This window comes from Vitis riparia, chromosome 11 (assembly GCF_004353265.1).
Source record: "Vitis riparia cultivar Riparia Gloire de Montpellier isolate 1030 chromosome 11, EGFV_Vit.rip_1.0, whole genome shotgun sequence".
NCBI lineage: Eukaryota > Viridiplantae > Streptophyta > Magnoliopsida > Vitales > Vitaceae > Vitis > Vitis riparia.
Genome location: NC_048441.1, coordinates 18,236,396 through 18,252,088, shown reverse-complemented (window position 1 = coordinate 18,252,088; position 15,693 = coordinate 18,236,396). Strand labels below are relative to the sequence as shown.

General features: G+C 33.9%; 1 protein-coding gene across 1 annotated transcript; it reads left to right on the top strand.

Moving 5' to 3' along the window:
* The first annotated feature begins 909 nt into the window (after window positions 1-909).
* On the top strand, window positions 910-14,102 carry LOC117924822. The gene is made up of 18 exons (XM_034843529.1): window positions 910-1,149; window positions 1,267-1,298; window positions 1,376-1,486; window positions 2,145-2,221; window positions 2,643-2,688; window positions 2,803-2,863; window positions 3,575-3,628; window positions 3,779-3,859; window positions 6,379-6,418; window positions 6,583-6,695; window positions 7,069-7,179; window positions 7,786-7,902; window positions 8,636-8,716; window positions 10,536-10,656; window positions 11,687-11,756; window positions 11,898-12,004; window positions 12,314-12,744; window positions 13,165-14,102. The coding sequence occupies exons 1-18, from the start codon at window positions 955-957 to the stop codon at window positions 13,798-13,800; spliced, it is 2,484 nt and encodes an 827-aa protein (XP_034699420.1). The 5' UTR covers window positions 910-954; the 3' UTR covers window positions 13,801-14,102.
* The last annotated feature ends 1,591 nt before the right edge of the window (window positions 14,103-15,693 follow it).

Here is a 15,693-nt window from a genome sequence, read left to right as displayed (position 1 = left end):
TTAGAGAATTGATAAATGAAAATATTAATAATAAAATAAATGTCTATCTATCTAATGAATGTCTGATAAACCAACTTAATAATTTGACTTAAAATTAAAAATAACTTCAAGTAATAAGTAAAAATGATTAACTTATTTTTAACTCCATATCTTTATTTGATTTCTTTTTGTTATAATTATAATTTATGATGATAAATATGTCAATTGATGATTTATAATAAATTTTAAATTTATTTTATCAAATAATAAAAATTAAGTGATAAATTTTAAGTCAATAATTTAAATATAATTTAACTTAAAGTCAATAAATAACTATTAAATTTTATCAAACACTTCCTTAATTTTCAAATTTCCTTTTTCATACAGTGAAAATTTTCCCAAGATAAATTTTGAAAATATAATGAATGCCATATTTTTATTTTAATGTTTGTTTAAAGATGGAGAAATTTTTATTTAAATAATATTTATAAAAATTAGATTTAATCCTAAGTAAATAAAGAAATAGATTTTAATCGTCTAATTTTCTTTTATCTTTATTATCTAGAAATGAGAAAAAAAAAACACAAAAATTTATACATGTAAAAATAATAATCTAAATGACTATTATATTTCTTAAAAATATAAATTTAAAAATTAATTTTATTTTAAATTATTAGAATTTAATATGAGTGTTAGATATAAAAGGACTGATTATAAAAATATAGGTTAACAGAAATTGAAATTATTTATTTTAGTGGAAAATGTATAAGAACCGAATTAAAAAAAAAAAAAAAAAATTATTTTTGTTATGAATTGAAAACCCTTAATTTGAATTTTTTTTTTCCTTTTAATGTATCGAGCAAGGATTTTTGTTATTTCTCTTGAAACGACGTCGTTTTTTATAATTCAAACGTTCGTTTTCCACGGTGAAGTGGTAGGGAGCTGAAGCTAAACCATTCCAAAACCCTAACCCTAATGGGTTCGGATGCGAGGGACTGGGACGAAGATGGGTATAGAAACAGCATATTGAAGGAAAGAGAGATCCAAACACGAACCGTTTTTAGAGCCATATTCGCACCCTCACAAAACCCTAACCCGGACGTCATCGTCGTGGCCTCCAGTGATGGAACGCTTGCCTCCTACTCCATCTCCTCCTGCATCTCTCAATTGGTAAATTCTATCCCTCCAATTCCCCATTTCCACAGCCGTTTGGTTGCCCAGAAAATTTTGTGATAAAAAACGTACAAAAAATGAAAATGGAGTTTTGACAATTTTGTTTTGTTGCAGCAGTCGGGTTTCGGCAATGCTAGGCCTCGGAAGTAAGTTTGGTTGGTAATGCGTAGGTCTCTCCTGACTCGGACGTAGCTGATTGTGATCTGTGATTTTCCATGTCCAGGTCTTTGCTCGGTCTGCCGGTGGCTGAACCCAATTGCTTCCTTCAAGGGCATGATGGGCCTGCATACGACGTCAAATTTTATGGGGACGGCGAGGAATCATTGTTATTGAGGTTTGTTTTTGTCATATTAATACTGTATGAATTTGAGTGGAGCTCATGCTCCATTCAAGTTCAGCTCGGTAAGCCAAAGCCGGCTTGTCAATGATCTTGATTCAGCTTGTTTACTATCCTAGTTGAACATGTTTGTCTGTGTTGACATTCGATTGCCAGTTCTCCATATAAATGTGGTTCAAATCTCCAAAACGAGTGATTACAGCACTCTAAAAGCTTGCCTGTTTCTCAACACCCCCATAGTAAGGACTGCTTTCGTATTGCTTTGCAACTTCTGAGGAGTGCATCCTCTGGTTGTTGTTGAAGGGGTTATATTACTGCAGAAGTTATGTTAGCTTTATAGCATGGCATGTTAAGAGATTGAGCTTGCAATTCCCTCCTTTTTTTGGCCTTGTATACATAGTGTATGCTCTAGGCGCCTTTTTTGGCACTTTTAATGCAATTGATTTACTTATAAAAAAAAAAGCTTGGAATTCAAGTCTGGTTTGAGCATTGTAGGCCGTTTGTTGGGTTTTCACCATGTTTAGCTCATTCTTCTTCTCCAATTGTTAGTTGTGATGTATTTTTAAGATTTGACTGTTATTTCTCAATTGTTCCAAATGAGTTTTAGTCACTGTGTTGTCATTGAAATATTTGATAACTTGGTTAAATCATGTAGTTGTGGTGATGATGGTCGGATTCGTGGATGGAGGTGGAAGGAAATTACCCAATCAGAGGTGCATATTCCTTTGCAAGGTAATTGTCTTGTGAAGTTGGGTCATCCTGATGCATTTGCACATCACTTTGTGCTGTGATATTTGGCTTAGTTTCCATGGAAAATAAATACTAGAAGTAGAGGTAAACATGCATTGTTTACTGCTCCCAGCTTCTTGCTTGTCTGAGTGTTCATGTCATGGATTTTCATGATATTTAGTCAGCTTTTGTTTTTGAAACATTTTGTTGCTATTCATGTTGGTTGTATATGGCATGATTATATGGCCCATATACTTTTCCTTAAGTTGTTGAATCAATTTCCTCTGCATCTTTGCAAAACTTATGCACTAGCAGCATGCGCCGTGCTTCAACTTTTAGTATTTCACTTTGTCTATAAACAATGGAACATGGTTTTCTATATATATAATATTTCATTTGTTTGCCATCTTGTTTATTTTTGCAGGAAACCATGTGGAGCCGGTACTGGACTTGGTCAATCCTCAACATAAGTGAGTAATCTGAGAACTAAACTTGAAGGATACCATCTTGCATGTCTGTAATATCAACCTTTTTCTCGTATTGTGTTGTTCAATTTCATTTGACATTTTATCATTGTCTCATAGAGGTCCTTGGGGTGCTCTTTCTCCTGTTCCTGAAAACAATGCAATTGCTGTTAATGCTCAGGTTTGTATTCTTTTGTTTATGTGCTGCCTTTATTTTTCTTATATGTCCTAGGCATGGCATAGACGGTTTTTTATTTTCATGCAACCTTGTGACAATTTAATCCGCTTCCCTGATTTTTCTTTGTGGGATAATGGTTTTTAGACATGGTTGTGAATTTTACCTAGATTATTGTGTATGTGCAAGTATTAACCAAAACCTTTATCTGGTTCTCCTCTATGTACTAAGACACTTTACTATGTGCCTGATATGACATTTTGCAGACTTTATTGCCTTTGCATGTAATTATATGAAATTGAAAATTCTTTCATATGCTGATTTCTCAAAACTTCCTACTTCAATTGTTGCATTCTTTGGTACAATTGATGAGATTTTTGATAAAAGGAAATAAAGGGGGTTGATCAGTTATAAATTATAAAAATGGCAAAGATGCAATACAGTGGCAATCATGTAACACATTTATTTTCTGGAAAGATGTGATATGTGATCTGTCTATAGATTTTGTCTTTAATTGCATAGGTTATATTTTACATCTTTCCTTGCTATGAGAATTATGATACCATAGCTGGAATTTCAGATGTTTTTATCGTATGGAGAAATCATATCACATATGTAATTTATGGCCTTTTTGAGGTTTTCTTGTATTATTCTTGCATGATTCAATTTTATTTCATGGAATCAGCTGTAAATGGTTAACCCTTTCTTCTGTAATAGTCGGGATCTGTTTTTGCGGCTGCTGGTGATTCTTGTGCATATTGCTGGGATGTGGTATGTATTTGTTCAAGGTGAATATATTACTCTTGTTAATGTCTGACTGAAAAGGATTTGCAAAGTTTTCCCAGTTTAGATGACCTTGTACAATCTTGTTTTCCCCTTGGAAGCATTGGTGCCAACTTCATTTGTATTGAAACTTTTCAGGAGAAGAGTAAGATAAAAATGGTCTTTAAGGGGCATTCAGACTATTTGCACTGTATCATTGCTCGTAACTCCAGCAATCAGGTAAAGTCTTTTCCATAATTATCTAGAATATTAAGAAGTTCTATTATTAGTTAATTTAGTTTCTAATCCACTTTACCATGAAGGGCTTAGCAAATAGCAGGAGCAAGATCAATTTAAAATGTTGATGGATGATTGATTTATAATGATTTAGGGTATTTTGACACTCATCTTTGTCTCTCTTTGCAAAGATAATCTAGTCGACCATTTTCTTCTCATTTGTCTGGCCCGCCATAGTTGCTGATCTTTTTTCAAATTGAGATTTACTTCTAATTTCTTATATAGGGACGGAGTGTCTTTCCACTGACCCCAGCAACCTTGGGCAGGGCAGGGAATGAGTCCTATCCTTCACATGCAAAATATCTCTCTCCGCCTTAGCATGCTCCTTAATGAGATCAAAATTTTTGAAATTGAAACCATGGAGATGGATTGGGTCAAATTAAACATGGTAGTAGGATTAGAGTTTGGGAAGAGAGAAAGAAAGTGATGAGAGTGCCTTGTTTAGTTATAACCTGTAGAGAGAAGATAGGCGGAGAGGAAGAAGATAGCAACACTTCGAGTCCTGGTTGCTGTCTCCACCAATTGCATATGTCAACCAACAAAAGTCCTTTGTCCTCCTCAAAGATAGGACTAAACAATGTTACTCCTTTTCTTTGCCAGTTTGGTGCCCTTGTGCATACTCTCTGTGTACTGTAGTGTGTCCTTTTCTGTTTAGGTACTGTTTACAATATTCTTATTTGCCTATTAAAAAAAAGAAGAAGAAATAACTAAACAATAGATCCCTCGACTAACCTCAGACAGAACCATACAAAATTCTGTAACTTACCACCTGAATCATTTTCAAGGTCTTCTTAATGGAGGGCTTAAATTCTGAATTGCTTTCCTTCCATCATGAAGGATTCTTTCTTCAGTATCAATGACTGTAAATGGAGATCAGAGAGGAAAGGAAAGACAAAATGAGGATTAGGCCTACTGCTTAGAGAATAAGTCTACGTGTTTCACTTTTTTATTTACTAACTAAAAAGGGAAATGTAAAAATATTCTTATCCAAGCTGGGGCATGGCCAATGTTTTAAAAGCCTAAAGGTGGTCTTGAGGGTGTTATGTCCAAATGAGGCAAAGCATAAGCCTCGTGGTGAAATAAGGCATAAGCCTCAACTTAAAAATAATAATCACAATAATAAATAATAATAATAAAAAGAAAAGATAAAAATCTCAAAAACTAGAAAAAAGACTAATAAAATCACGTGAAAATTTAAATAATTAGAAAACCATAGAATTTATAATAATCAAATTGATTGTATGTCACTTTTAATAGTTTCTAATTTAGTTCCTGTTCGTCTCCAAAATCTAGCCCTCTCTTATGCCCTAATCAAGTAATCTTCAAAGCTACCATCACTATCACTAGTAGAATCCCAATGAATCAATATTATATCAAATTGCTCAATTATCCTCTCTATTGGTGTTAATGTCAATCTGTTTTTCTCCTTCATCCGTTAATTACAATAATTTTTTTTTCTTTATCTATAAATAATAAGACAATGATTATATATAAACTAGGTTACCTCAATGATCAATAATTCCCTTATTTCTTCTTTTCATTCTTTTCTTTTCCTTTCCATTGAAAGGGTTAATTTGCAGCCAACTAAGTCATTTTTTAAAAGGTTTAACCTTAGTTTCAGATGCAGGACAAAACTTATATATATATATGCCAAAACCTTGTAATAGCACAAGTCATTAAAGCCAATGAATATTGAATCTTAAAACTCTGATAAAATGTATAAAAAAACTCATAAAGGCCCTAAATTCAGTAAAACCTTTTGAATATTTGAGGCTTAAGCCTTAGCCCCAAGGCTATAACCTTAAGACTATAAGCCTCAGTTACCCTATACTGAGGCTATAGCCTCAAGGCATGAACCTCATTAGTCTTTTAAAACACTGGGCATGGCAGGGTGGGGTAAATTCTTACTTGTGTTCAACCTATCTGGACTCCGGGGTTTTGGAAACTTTCCCCTAGTGCTTCCTACCCATACATATCAGACCCGCCCTACTAGGGTTGGGGCAAGTTGGGTTACCCAAAAGCCCTCCTCATTGCTATCCCTATTCTTTTATGGGATTATCCTTTGTTTCCCTTTTTCTTTTTGGATGCTTGAGATGTACTGTGAATTGTGACGGTTGGTTACATGGTTTTGATTGGGACTTTTGAGTCTTTGACATTTTCAATTTTTTTTATAAGCAGAGATGACACCATTGTTAAAGTTGTAAGTCAATTTGTAAAATTCTAGACCTCTTGATAGAATGCCATATATTTCAATTCAACTTTCACTAAATTATTGGTCAATGGGTATATTGGATTTGGATAGAATTCTGTAGGATCAGTGTTACTTTAGGAGCTGGATTTGCAATTCTAGCAATGCAGTTTTAATACTCTCTCTCTCTCACACACACACATGAACCTAACTCCTAGTTTTTCTGCTTTATCTTTATTTATTTATTTATTTATTATTATTTTTTAATTTTCAGATCATAACTGGTTCAGAGGATGGGACTGCACGAATATGGGGTAAAACTTAGTCCATCACTCTTAAAGGATACAAGAAGATAGTTAACTAAACTGGATAATTGTTTTGTTTATTTCTTGTTGGTTTTGTCTTTATTGATGTTATTATTTAATATATAGTTATAATTAATTTTGCCGATCGGAATGTATTATATGGGTTTACCTAGATTGCCAGAGTGGAAAGTGCATTCAAGTAATTGATGCAAAGAAGGATAAGAAGCCTAAAGAAATTTTCTCTTGTGTTAGTTGCATTGCTCTTGATGCAAGTGAGAGCTGGTTGGTAAGTTCTTACACACAAGTTTTGTTATTTTTCATTTTTCTTCTTTTTTTTTTTTTTTTTTTTTGTTGAGGTTTTTATGTTTTGAAAGACTTCCCTTGATAAAAGAGTTCATTATCGATCCTCATCTCTACCATGTTTAGGAAGTATCAAAATACAATATCTTATTTGGTTATGTGTTGATAACCAGTGTTAAATATTTAAAGGTTGTATACTTTTGCACTTTGATAGGCATATTTTATGGTTCCATAATCATTGGCACAACTGTGAAACAAGGATTTATGATATAGAAAGCTGGCTTCTCTAGATATCTTGTAATTCTTCTCTATAGCTGTCCAGTGTAGAGTACTGCTTATTTAGTTTATTTATTTCATAGGCTTATGGTAGGGGTCGGAGTTTATCTGTCTGGAATCTTCCTGCTTGTGAACGTGTTACAAGGGTCTCAACTCATGCTTCTTTCCAAGATATAGTGTTTGATGACAATCAAGTAAGTTCAATTACTTTGTTAGCATTAGTACAAGTTCTTCATTTTTTAGTTTGATCAAGATGTGACCTCGAATATTCTATTATTCTTATATCGATTTGCAGAAGGCATATATTAGAACTTCTTTACCTCATTTAAGAAGCTTCTGTTACAAAGGTTTCAACTTTTTACGGCTGCACTAGTAAATCTCTCCCTGTGGGTTACTTTTCTAAAAATAAAATGGTCATTAGAGCATCTATGGCTGGCTGTTCCATGAGTTGTTGGGCTAACTTGTCCTGATTCATGTGAAACACTTCTATTATAAATAGTTGTGTTGTGTTTTGATAAAGTGGCTCTTAGTGGTATGCTTTAATTTGACTTTTGTTCTCCAATTTTTGACCATTTTTATCCCATTTGTCATTTTAAAACTATCTCTTTACTGTTAGTCTGTTATGATGATTTAGATTCTGGTTGCTGTCACTGCTTTGACAGTAAAAGTTGAACTTGCACTTTAGGCAATGTGATTTCATTATCTACTGTTCAAATCCTAGATTTATCTGACTTATGCAGTTATTTTGGACTGTATTGTATGTTTCTTTTGCCCTAATGATTGTTATATCCTTGTTTCAGATTTTAGCGGTGGGAGCGGAACCTCTACTTAGTCGTTTTGACATAAATGGCGTGATTCTTTCACAGATACAATGTGCTCCTCAGTCAGCCTTTTCAGTGTCCCTACATCCATCGGGTGTATGTTCTGATTTAATCCTCCTATTCTATTAATGTTTGGTTTCTAAATTTTCTTTGCACTTTTCACTTCTAAAACCCTAAGCATCATTGTTCAAGTGCCACACCTGGAGATATGCTTCATTTGTGATGGCATAGGACTCAACTTCATATGGACCCACTTTGGAGATATCAACCCTCAAAACCATCTTGACTGGATTATTTTTGGCCTTTTAATTTTAAGAGTATTCATATCGAGATATTTCCTTTTTGGCTTGAACATAAAAAAATTATAAACAGTGAGATGCATTAAAATTGGGTTCCCATCTTCTACTTGTAGCCTGCATGTGTGAGAAATGAGTGCTTACAGAGACTTGAAAGCAATCTGGATTCATTATTTTCATTTGCCACTTAACTTATCAGAAAAAAAAAAAAAAAAAAAAAATCTTTTCGTATGCCACGGAGGGATAATACTTATTTATTTCTATGAAATGAATGAAACGCCAATTGTTTTTGATAAATTTTCTCACACTGCTGAATAATGATTGACTCCCATGGCAGAAACTAGCAAAGAACTACCTCTAACATTGATTTTAAACCTTGAAGTTATCTCCATTCCAGGATTTAGCTTGTTCCTGTTCTGTTCAAGTTATGGTCGATTCAAGAACTCAGAATAGCTACACTTAAGATATCAATTCATCAACTCATACTCCTCAGCTGTGCTTCTCACATAATTGAACCCTGTCATTTTGTTTAGGTTACTGCTGTTGCTGGTTATGGAGGTGTGGTAGATGTTATCTCCCAGTTTGGAAGCCACTTGTGCACGTTCCGCGGCAGATGAGTTAATTGATTAATGTTGTTGTGCAAGCTTGACGAAACAGGTGAGACGACAATCCCGTTACAAGTTCAGCTGCTGGATTTGAAAGGTTGCTTCTAAACCCTGGTGATCTTTTGCTTTTTCATCTGCAACATTAATGAGAACTAAGAACAACAGTCTGTTATTTAATACTCCAATTTTATCATTTCTCAGTAGAGTTGTGTGTTTTGCTAAGTTTTGAATGGCATGTTTTGCCAAAAGCCGAACGAATGGAAGATTTCACCTTTTAGTTTTTCACAGTTCTAGGCAGGGATTCAGGAATCTATGCTTTACCCATGTTTCCAAGAATAGAGGGATTCTACTTATAGACATGCTTCCCATTGTAGAACATAAGAGCCATATCGAAAAGCAAGAAGCAAAATCTCTGTTCTGTTTTGGTTTGTTTGGTTTGGTTTGTTCTTTTCCCCCTTTTCCAATAATTAGTAAGTTTAGAAGTTTCAAATCCTTCTTCCTGAAAAAGTGAATACTTACGGAAATGGTTTTCCATTGTTTTCAGGAATTAAATTTGCTAGGAAACTCAAAGGTGGAAAGCGGTTTTTTTTTTTTATATATGATATAAAAGTTTTCAAAGTATTTTTTATATTTTTAATTATTTATCATAACATCATTTTAAAAATAAAAAAAAACGGGTGTTTTTAAAGCAAATTTTCAAGTAAAACCGGGTTGAGTAAAAAATCAAAATTGTTGATGTAACATAAGTTAGAAAACATTTTTAAATTGCTTGTTTGAGGGTGATTTTATAAAGCATTGATAGCCTTTGTAATGATTGAAATTAGCTGTTTTGATTTAAAAAAAATTAAATATTAAAAAAGTGTTTCTTAAATCACATATCCTAAAAACTTGTTTGATAGTGATTTTAAAATGTACTTTTAACTTAAAAAAAAAACAAATAGATGTTTGCTAAATTTTAGAAAATATTTTTTAAAATTTGTAAAAAAACACTGAAAAGTGATTTAAAAAAAAATATTTTTAGAGAAAACATTTTAGAGTAAAAACATGATTTAAAAAAGAGCTTAATATAAAAGGTAGAGGATGGGCTATGGCCTGAAGCCATATACCAAGTCTTTTGGATGTAAATCTTCATAGCTTTCTACCCATGTCCTCAAAAATACTCATAATCCTCCTAATATACAAACAAATAACATAAACTCCCAATATCTTTCTCTCTTTTTCTTGATTTTCACACTTGGTGAAGTACATGCATGATGCATGTACCTACCTTCACTCATTATTTCAAAAAAGAAAAAGGGTATAAACCCTCATTATTGCTTCCTATACTTTCTTTTGCTTTCATAAAAAGATTTTCATCCTTTCAAAATCTATACTAGTGGGAGAAATACTCTTTATTAACAATGCCCCACTTGGAATATTCTTTGAGTAAAAAAAATAAATTTTATTCTTAAAATCAATTAAAAATTATTTATTGAAAATCATTTTTTAAAAACCTTTTTTCCAAAGCTTTACCAGACATGTCCTAAAATTATCTCTCATCAAAACATTTATTATACCATGAAATTAATCTACTTTATACTATTAAATTATTTATTTAGCTTTATTCTTTTTAAATCGTTCATTAAATGACCTGTGAGCCAAAGCCCACAAAATCATCCAGGTCGGCCCACACAGGCGAACCCAATCCCAAAACCAGGGGCAAATCGGGAAACTAAAAAAGAAACCACACGCAAGGGCACACACTCCTTTGATACATCAAATCTCTTCTACATTCCTCTTACTCTCTCTCTCTCTCCCTCGCACGCACACTCAACTCCTCTAGGCGTAGATCCGAGGAGTTTGGGAAACCCTAAACCGCTTCAAAATCAAAGCTCAAGTCTCTCTTGTTCTCTCTCATCTCTCTCTTCCAATCAGCTCTCTCGCTCTTCGTCGATCGTCACATCTTTCAGGTCTTGGTTTCGACCCTCACTTTTGATCTCAATCAATTTTACTCGCGGTAACACCTGCTCTGTCTGCTCATCGGACGGTGTTCGTTTCTCGATTTCTGAGGAATGGATCCGTTTTCTGGTGTATGCGTGGTGTGGTGTGTGAAGTGTTGTGATCTGTTGGTTGAGGCTTGAATTGGTGTCATGAGTTTATGGTTTTTTGGTTTTTTTGATTGTCAGGTGTTGTTTTGGAATGATTATAGTTGGTTTTGATTGCTGAGGAAATAGAAGCGATGTTTGGAATTTTATGCTTTGAGTTTGTGTTAGTTCTATTAGGCTGAGTCGAGAGGGGTTTTTGTTTTTGTATTATATGGTTTTAGTGAACATGGAGAGTTATGAATTTTTTGGATAGGTTGATGCAAATTCGTATCCAATGAGATTGGAAGTTGTTGGTTGATTGCGTATGGATGTCTGATGGAACATGTTCTTGCTGATAATCTTTTAGGGACGGTATTCTGTTTCGGGATATGTTTTTGTTTTTGTGGTTTATTTTAGGTTGTGAATGACATGTATGGTATATTTGTGAACATGGAGTTCTGCTTTTTTTTATTCTTGAATGAGGAACTAGGTATAAATCTGAGTAGTTAATACTTGTGAGATGTGGCTTCCTTATCACAATGCTATGGGTTTCATTGCGAGTTTGAAATCCAAACGAAGTGATTGTTGGTTTTGATTTTTCTAACCATTGATAGGAAAAGCAATAGTTGATATAGTTCCCGTTTCTCTACAAAATCCTTTAAGCTCAACTCAATTAATAAGGCGTGTGTTTTGCTAAATCTTAAAAATGGTTTTTAAAGTAAAAAGAAAAATGCAGAAAGATAAAGATTGGAGAAGATGACAAAATTGAATAGTAAACAAATCCCTCTCTCATGCACACACGCACAAACTAACACACTCATGGGCACGCATTGACCCAGCTTAGTATTTTCTAGTTTCATAGGTTGCTTTTAATTGACATTTTATAGTTTATGAACAATTGTTGTACTCCTTTCAGTCATGGCAGGCGTAGCACCAGAAGGATCGCAGTTCGATACCCGTAATTATGATGCCAAAATGACTGAGCTGTAAGGAATACACTCCTCTTTTTTCTTTCCCTCCCTTTTTTTTTATAATACTCTGTTTTGAAAATTTCAAATTTAAAAGTCTACCTATGTGTAATAGGATGCTAATTTTCTTTTCTTGGTTTTATGAATCGATGCATACAGGCTTTCAACTGATGGACAGGATTTCTTCACATCTTATGATGAGGTTTATGATAGTTTTGATTCTATGGGTTTGCAAGAGAATCTTCTCAGAGGCATTTATGCATATGGTAGACCAATCATGTTTCAATATTATTTTCTTTCTAGGTTTTTTATTATGATGTATGATTGCTTGAAATCTCTTGCTTCCATGATCAATCAATGGTTTATGCATGGAATTCTTTTCCCTCTGGCTTTCTGCTTTCATAAACTTGAGATGTGGTTCGCCTCTCAAGGTGATTGTTACTTGCATATGTCTAATAAGTGGGAGCTTGAAATTTGTATATTGATATGTTTTCGTGAAAATTTCTTTTCCTCCATTTGTTTTGCATTGCTCATGTCAGTACCATCAATTGAAAGATGGATAATTCTTCGTGTAGGTTTTGAAAAACCTTCTGCAATTCAGCAAAGAGGAATTGTTCCCTTTTGCAAGGGACTTGATGTAATCCAGCAAGCTCAGTCAGGAACAGGAAAGACTGCAACTTTCTGCTCTGGTATCCTGCAGCAGCTTGATTATGGGTTGGTGGAATGTCAGGCCTTGGTTCTGGCACCCACTCGTGAGCTTGCACAACAGATTGAGAAGGTCATGCGAGCACTTGGTGACTACCTTGGAGTGAAGGTACATGCGTGTGTTGGTGGGACCAGCGTCCGTGAGGACCAGCGCATTCTTTCAAGCGGTGTTCATGTTGTCGTTGGCACACCTGGTCGTGTATTTGACATGCTGCGAAGACAGTCCCTTCGTCCTGATTACATTAAAATGTTTGTGTTGGATGAAGCAGATGAAATGCTCTCTCGAGGTTTCAAGGATCAGGTCATTCTTAAACCCTAAATCCATTCTTATTGTTTTCACTTTTGTGGCAAAATTTCCATCAATTGCAATATTCTTTTGGCAGTATGAGTATATGATGCATAGGTAAATTGGGTTTGGGAACAGAATCACATGCATGGAAGACGTAAACATAGATTAAACATTTTGATGCATTGTTTTAATTGAAGAAATCATGCTTGGTAGATCCTCAAAGAAGCTCGTCATTGTTGACTACATTATCCTGATTTGCTTAGTGGATTATTCATAGCTTGGTTATATTGGTTCGAGTTCAACTGCCTTGATGCTTCTGGATTTTTTTTCTTTATTTTTTGAACTCTTGTGTTGTATTCCAAGAACCTCAACAACCTTTCAACTTTAATGCGTTTATACCACTGTTCTAATAAATTAGTTTCTTCCTTGCAGATCTATGATATTTTCCAACTCCTGCCATCAAAAGTTCAAGTTGGAGTGTTCTCTGCCACAATGCCACCCGAGGCCCTTGAGATTACAAGGAAGTTTATGAACAAACCTGTAAGGATTCTTGTGAAGCGTGACGAGCTCACCCTTGAAGGTATAAAGCAGTTCTATGTCAATGTTGATAAGGAGGAGTGGAAACTTGAGACACTCTGTGACCTTTACGAAACCTTAGCCATTACCCAGAGTGTCATCTTCGTGAACACCCGACGCAAAGTTGACTGGCTGACTGACAAGATGAGGAGCCGAGATCACACAGTCTCAGCCACCCATGGAGACATGGACCAAAATACTAGAGACATTATCATGCGGGAATTCCGTTCTGGGTCTTCTCGTGTTCTTATCACCACTGATCTTCTGGCTCGTGGTATTGATGTCCAGCAAGTCTCCCTTGTCATAAACTTTGATCTCCCTACCCAGCCCGAGAACTATCTCCATCGTATTGGGCGTAGTGGACGGTTTGGGAGAAAAGGTGTTGCCATTAACTTTGTGACCAGGGATGATGAGAGAATGCTGTTTGACATCCAAAGGTTTTACAATGTGGTAATCGAGGAGCTGCCATCAAATGTTGCTGATCTCCTCTAATGAGATTTTGTCCCTTGGGTCATTAGTAGAGAAAGGTAAGTGTCGGATTCTATTTGGCAAAGACTATTTAATATGCTTTTTTTTTTTTTTATAATCATGTTTAATAGGTCTAGTGTCTAAATTTAAGATGTTTGAATTACTGTCGAGTGATATGGCTACTGCATATGTTTGCAATGTGGAGTCCATTACATGCTTGTGTGTGATGGGCATCTGTTGCCAAATTTCTTGCAGCTAAGGTTTGTATTGTATGTGTCTTTATATATTGCTCGGACTATAGTTTTCTCTTCATCAGTTTGCTTTTCTTCAATGCTTCCATATTCAAGGCTATATCATAAGTTGGGAGATGCTACAAGGGATGGCAATCTGCTGGTAGCCAAGTACTTCATGCATAGCAGTTTCAGCTTTTTTTTTTCTTTTTTTACCTGCTTGATCAAACTTCTTTTATGCAATTGAATAAGATCCCCCACGCTTAGGTTACAAGCTTTTGGTCCTCCTAGCTTGCTCCACGTCTTGACGGATGATGGTCATAACTCATAACAACTTGATCCAAGAAAATTGTTCATGCTTTGTTCAGGATATGTCGCCTTTCCTTGGAAAAAAACTGTATGTATGGTTCTCTGTAAAGTTAAGGGAAAATGGGAAAAGAAAGAAAACAGCTAAGAAAAATAGAATTTAAAAGTTAAATTGTGTCCATAAGTTTTTTTAAAATCATTTTGTTTATTTTTCTATAAAGTTTTAATTAATTTTAATCATGATTTACTTTTTTTTTGTAATTTTTATGATAAACTAAATATAAATTAATTTATCATTTCTGTTCTACTATTCACCTTATTTTTACTTTATGTTTGGCAAAACCTCATTACTTTAAGTTAATTATTTAAATAAATAGATGGAATTAAGTCACTAAGTCATATTAATTCGACTTATCAAACAGCCACTAATTCTGGAATTCTGGATCAAAAGAAAAAAAAAATGGAAATTTTAAGGTGCAAATGACAATAGCCAATAATATGCCAGTCTTTGATACGGTCAGTCATAGCATGATGATGAGGTCTCCGTTCAGATATGTTTCAGATGCCTCTTTGTCCCAAATCTTTACAGATTGTTCTTGACTCTTCGCAAGCTGCTGCACCAAGGCTGATGATGAGTTCAGTGGGGTCATAAAGAGATAAGGTCAAATATGGCTTGCGCAAATGGCATATTTGCTTTAAGGATGACACGGTATTACTTACGAGGAAAGCAGCGTGTTCCGTTATCTTAGCAGTTAAGCTTTCCTCGATTTATATAATTTAGGTTGTACCATGTAAAGTTACGCTCACAGAAAAAAACAAGCACTTCAATAGGGAACGTGAACAAAATTCCAACATTACCCTTCAACTTTTTTTCTTTCCATGACCTGTTCGAATTACCATACTTTTCTCTTTTTCTGAAAAAAAAAATCATAATGCAAATTTTTTTATTCGTACTTATCAACTTATCAATGTTTTCAAGCCTGACAGTTTTTTTTTTCCTTTTTTTCTTCATTTTAGCTTTTGATTTTTTAATTCATTTTTTTCACTGTTTCATCTTTTGATATTAATTATTTATGAATATTTTAAATATATAATAATAATAATATATAATAAATAATTAATAAACAAATTAATATCAAATGAAGAAATTTAACTTTTTACTGATGGCATTTAACTTATCATGGTTTTAACTTTTTTTAGTTAAAATGTCTAATATATTTAATTAAAAAAGATAAAAATTTTGCTATTATAATATTATAATATTAAAACCACTGTAAATTAAATTTATAAGCAAAAAATTAAAACTATAATCATCAATTACAATTTTTATATAAAAATTTTAAAATTAGAAAAATATATGACCAATAAAATGATATGACAA

Bases quoted from the DNA above. Each gene is read 5' to 3' on its own strand.
- LOC117924822 (XM_034843529.1), top strand. From the start codon at position 955: ATGGGTTCGGATGCGAGGGACTGGGACGAAGATGGGTATAGAAACAGC. The intron at 2,864-3,574 runs GTTTGTATTCTT...CTTCTGTAATAG, and splicing joins CAATTGCTGTTAATGCTCAG to TCGGGATCTGTTTTTGCGGC. The intron at 7,180-7,785 runs GTAAGTTCAATT...TCCTTGTTTCAG, and splicing joins TAGTGTTTGATGACAATCAA to ATTTTAGCGGTGGGAGCGGA.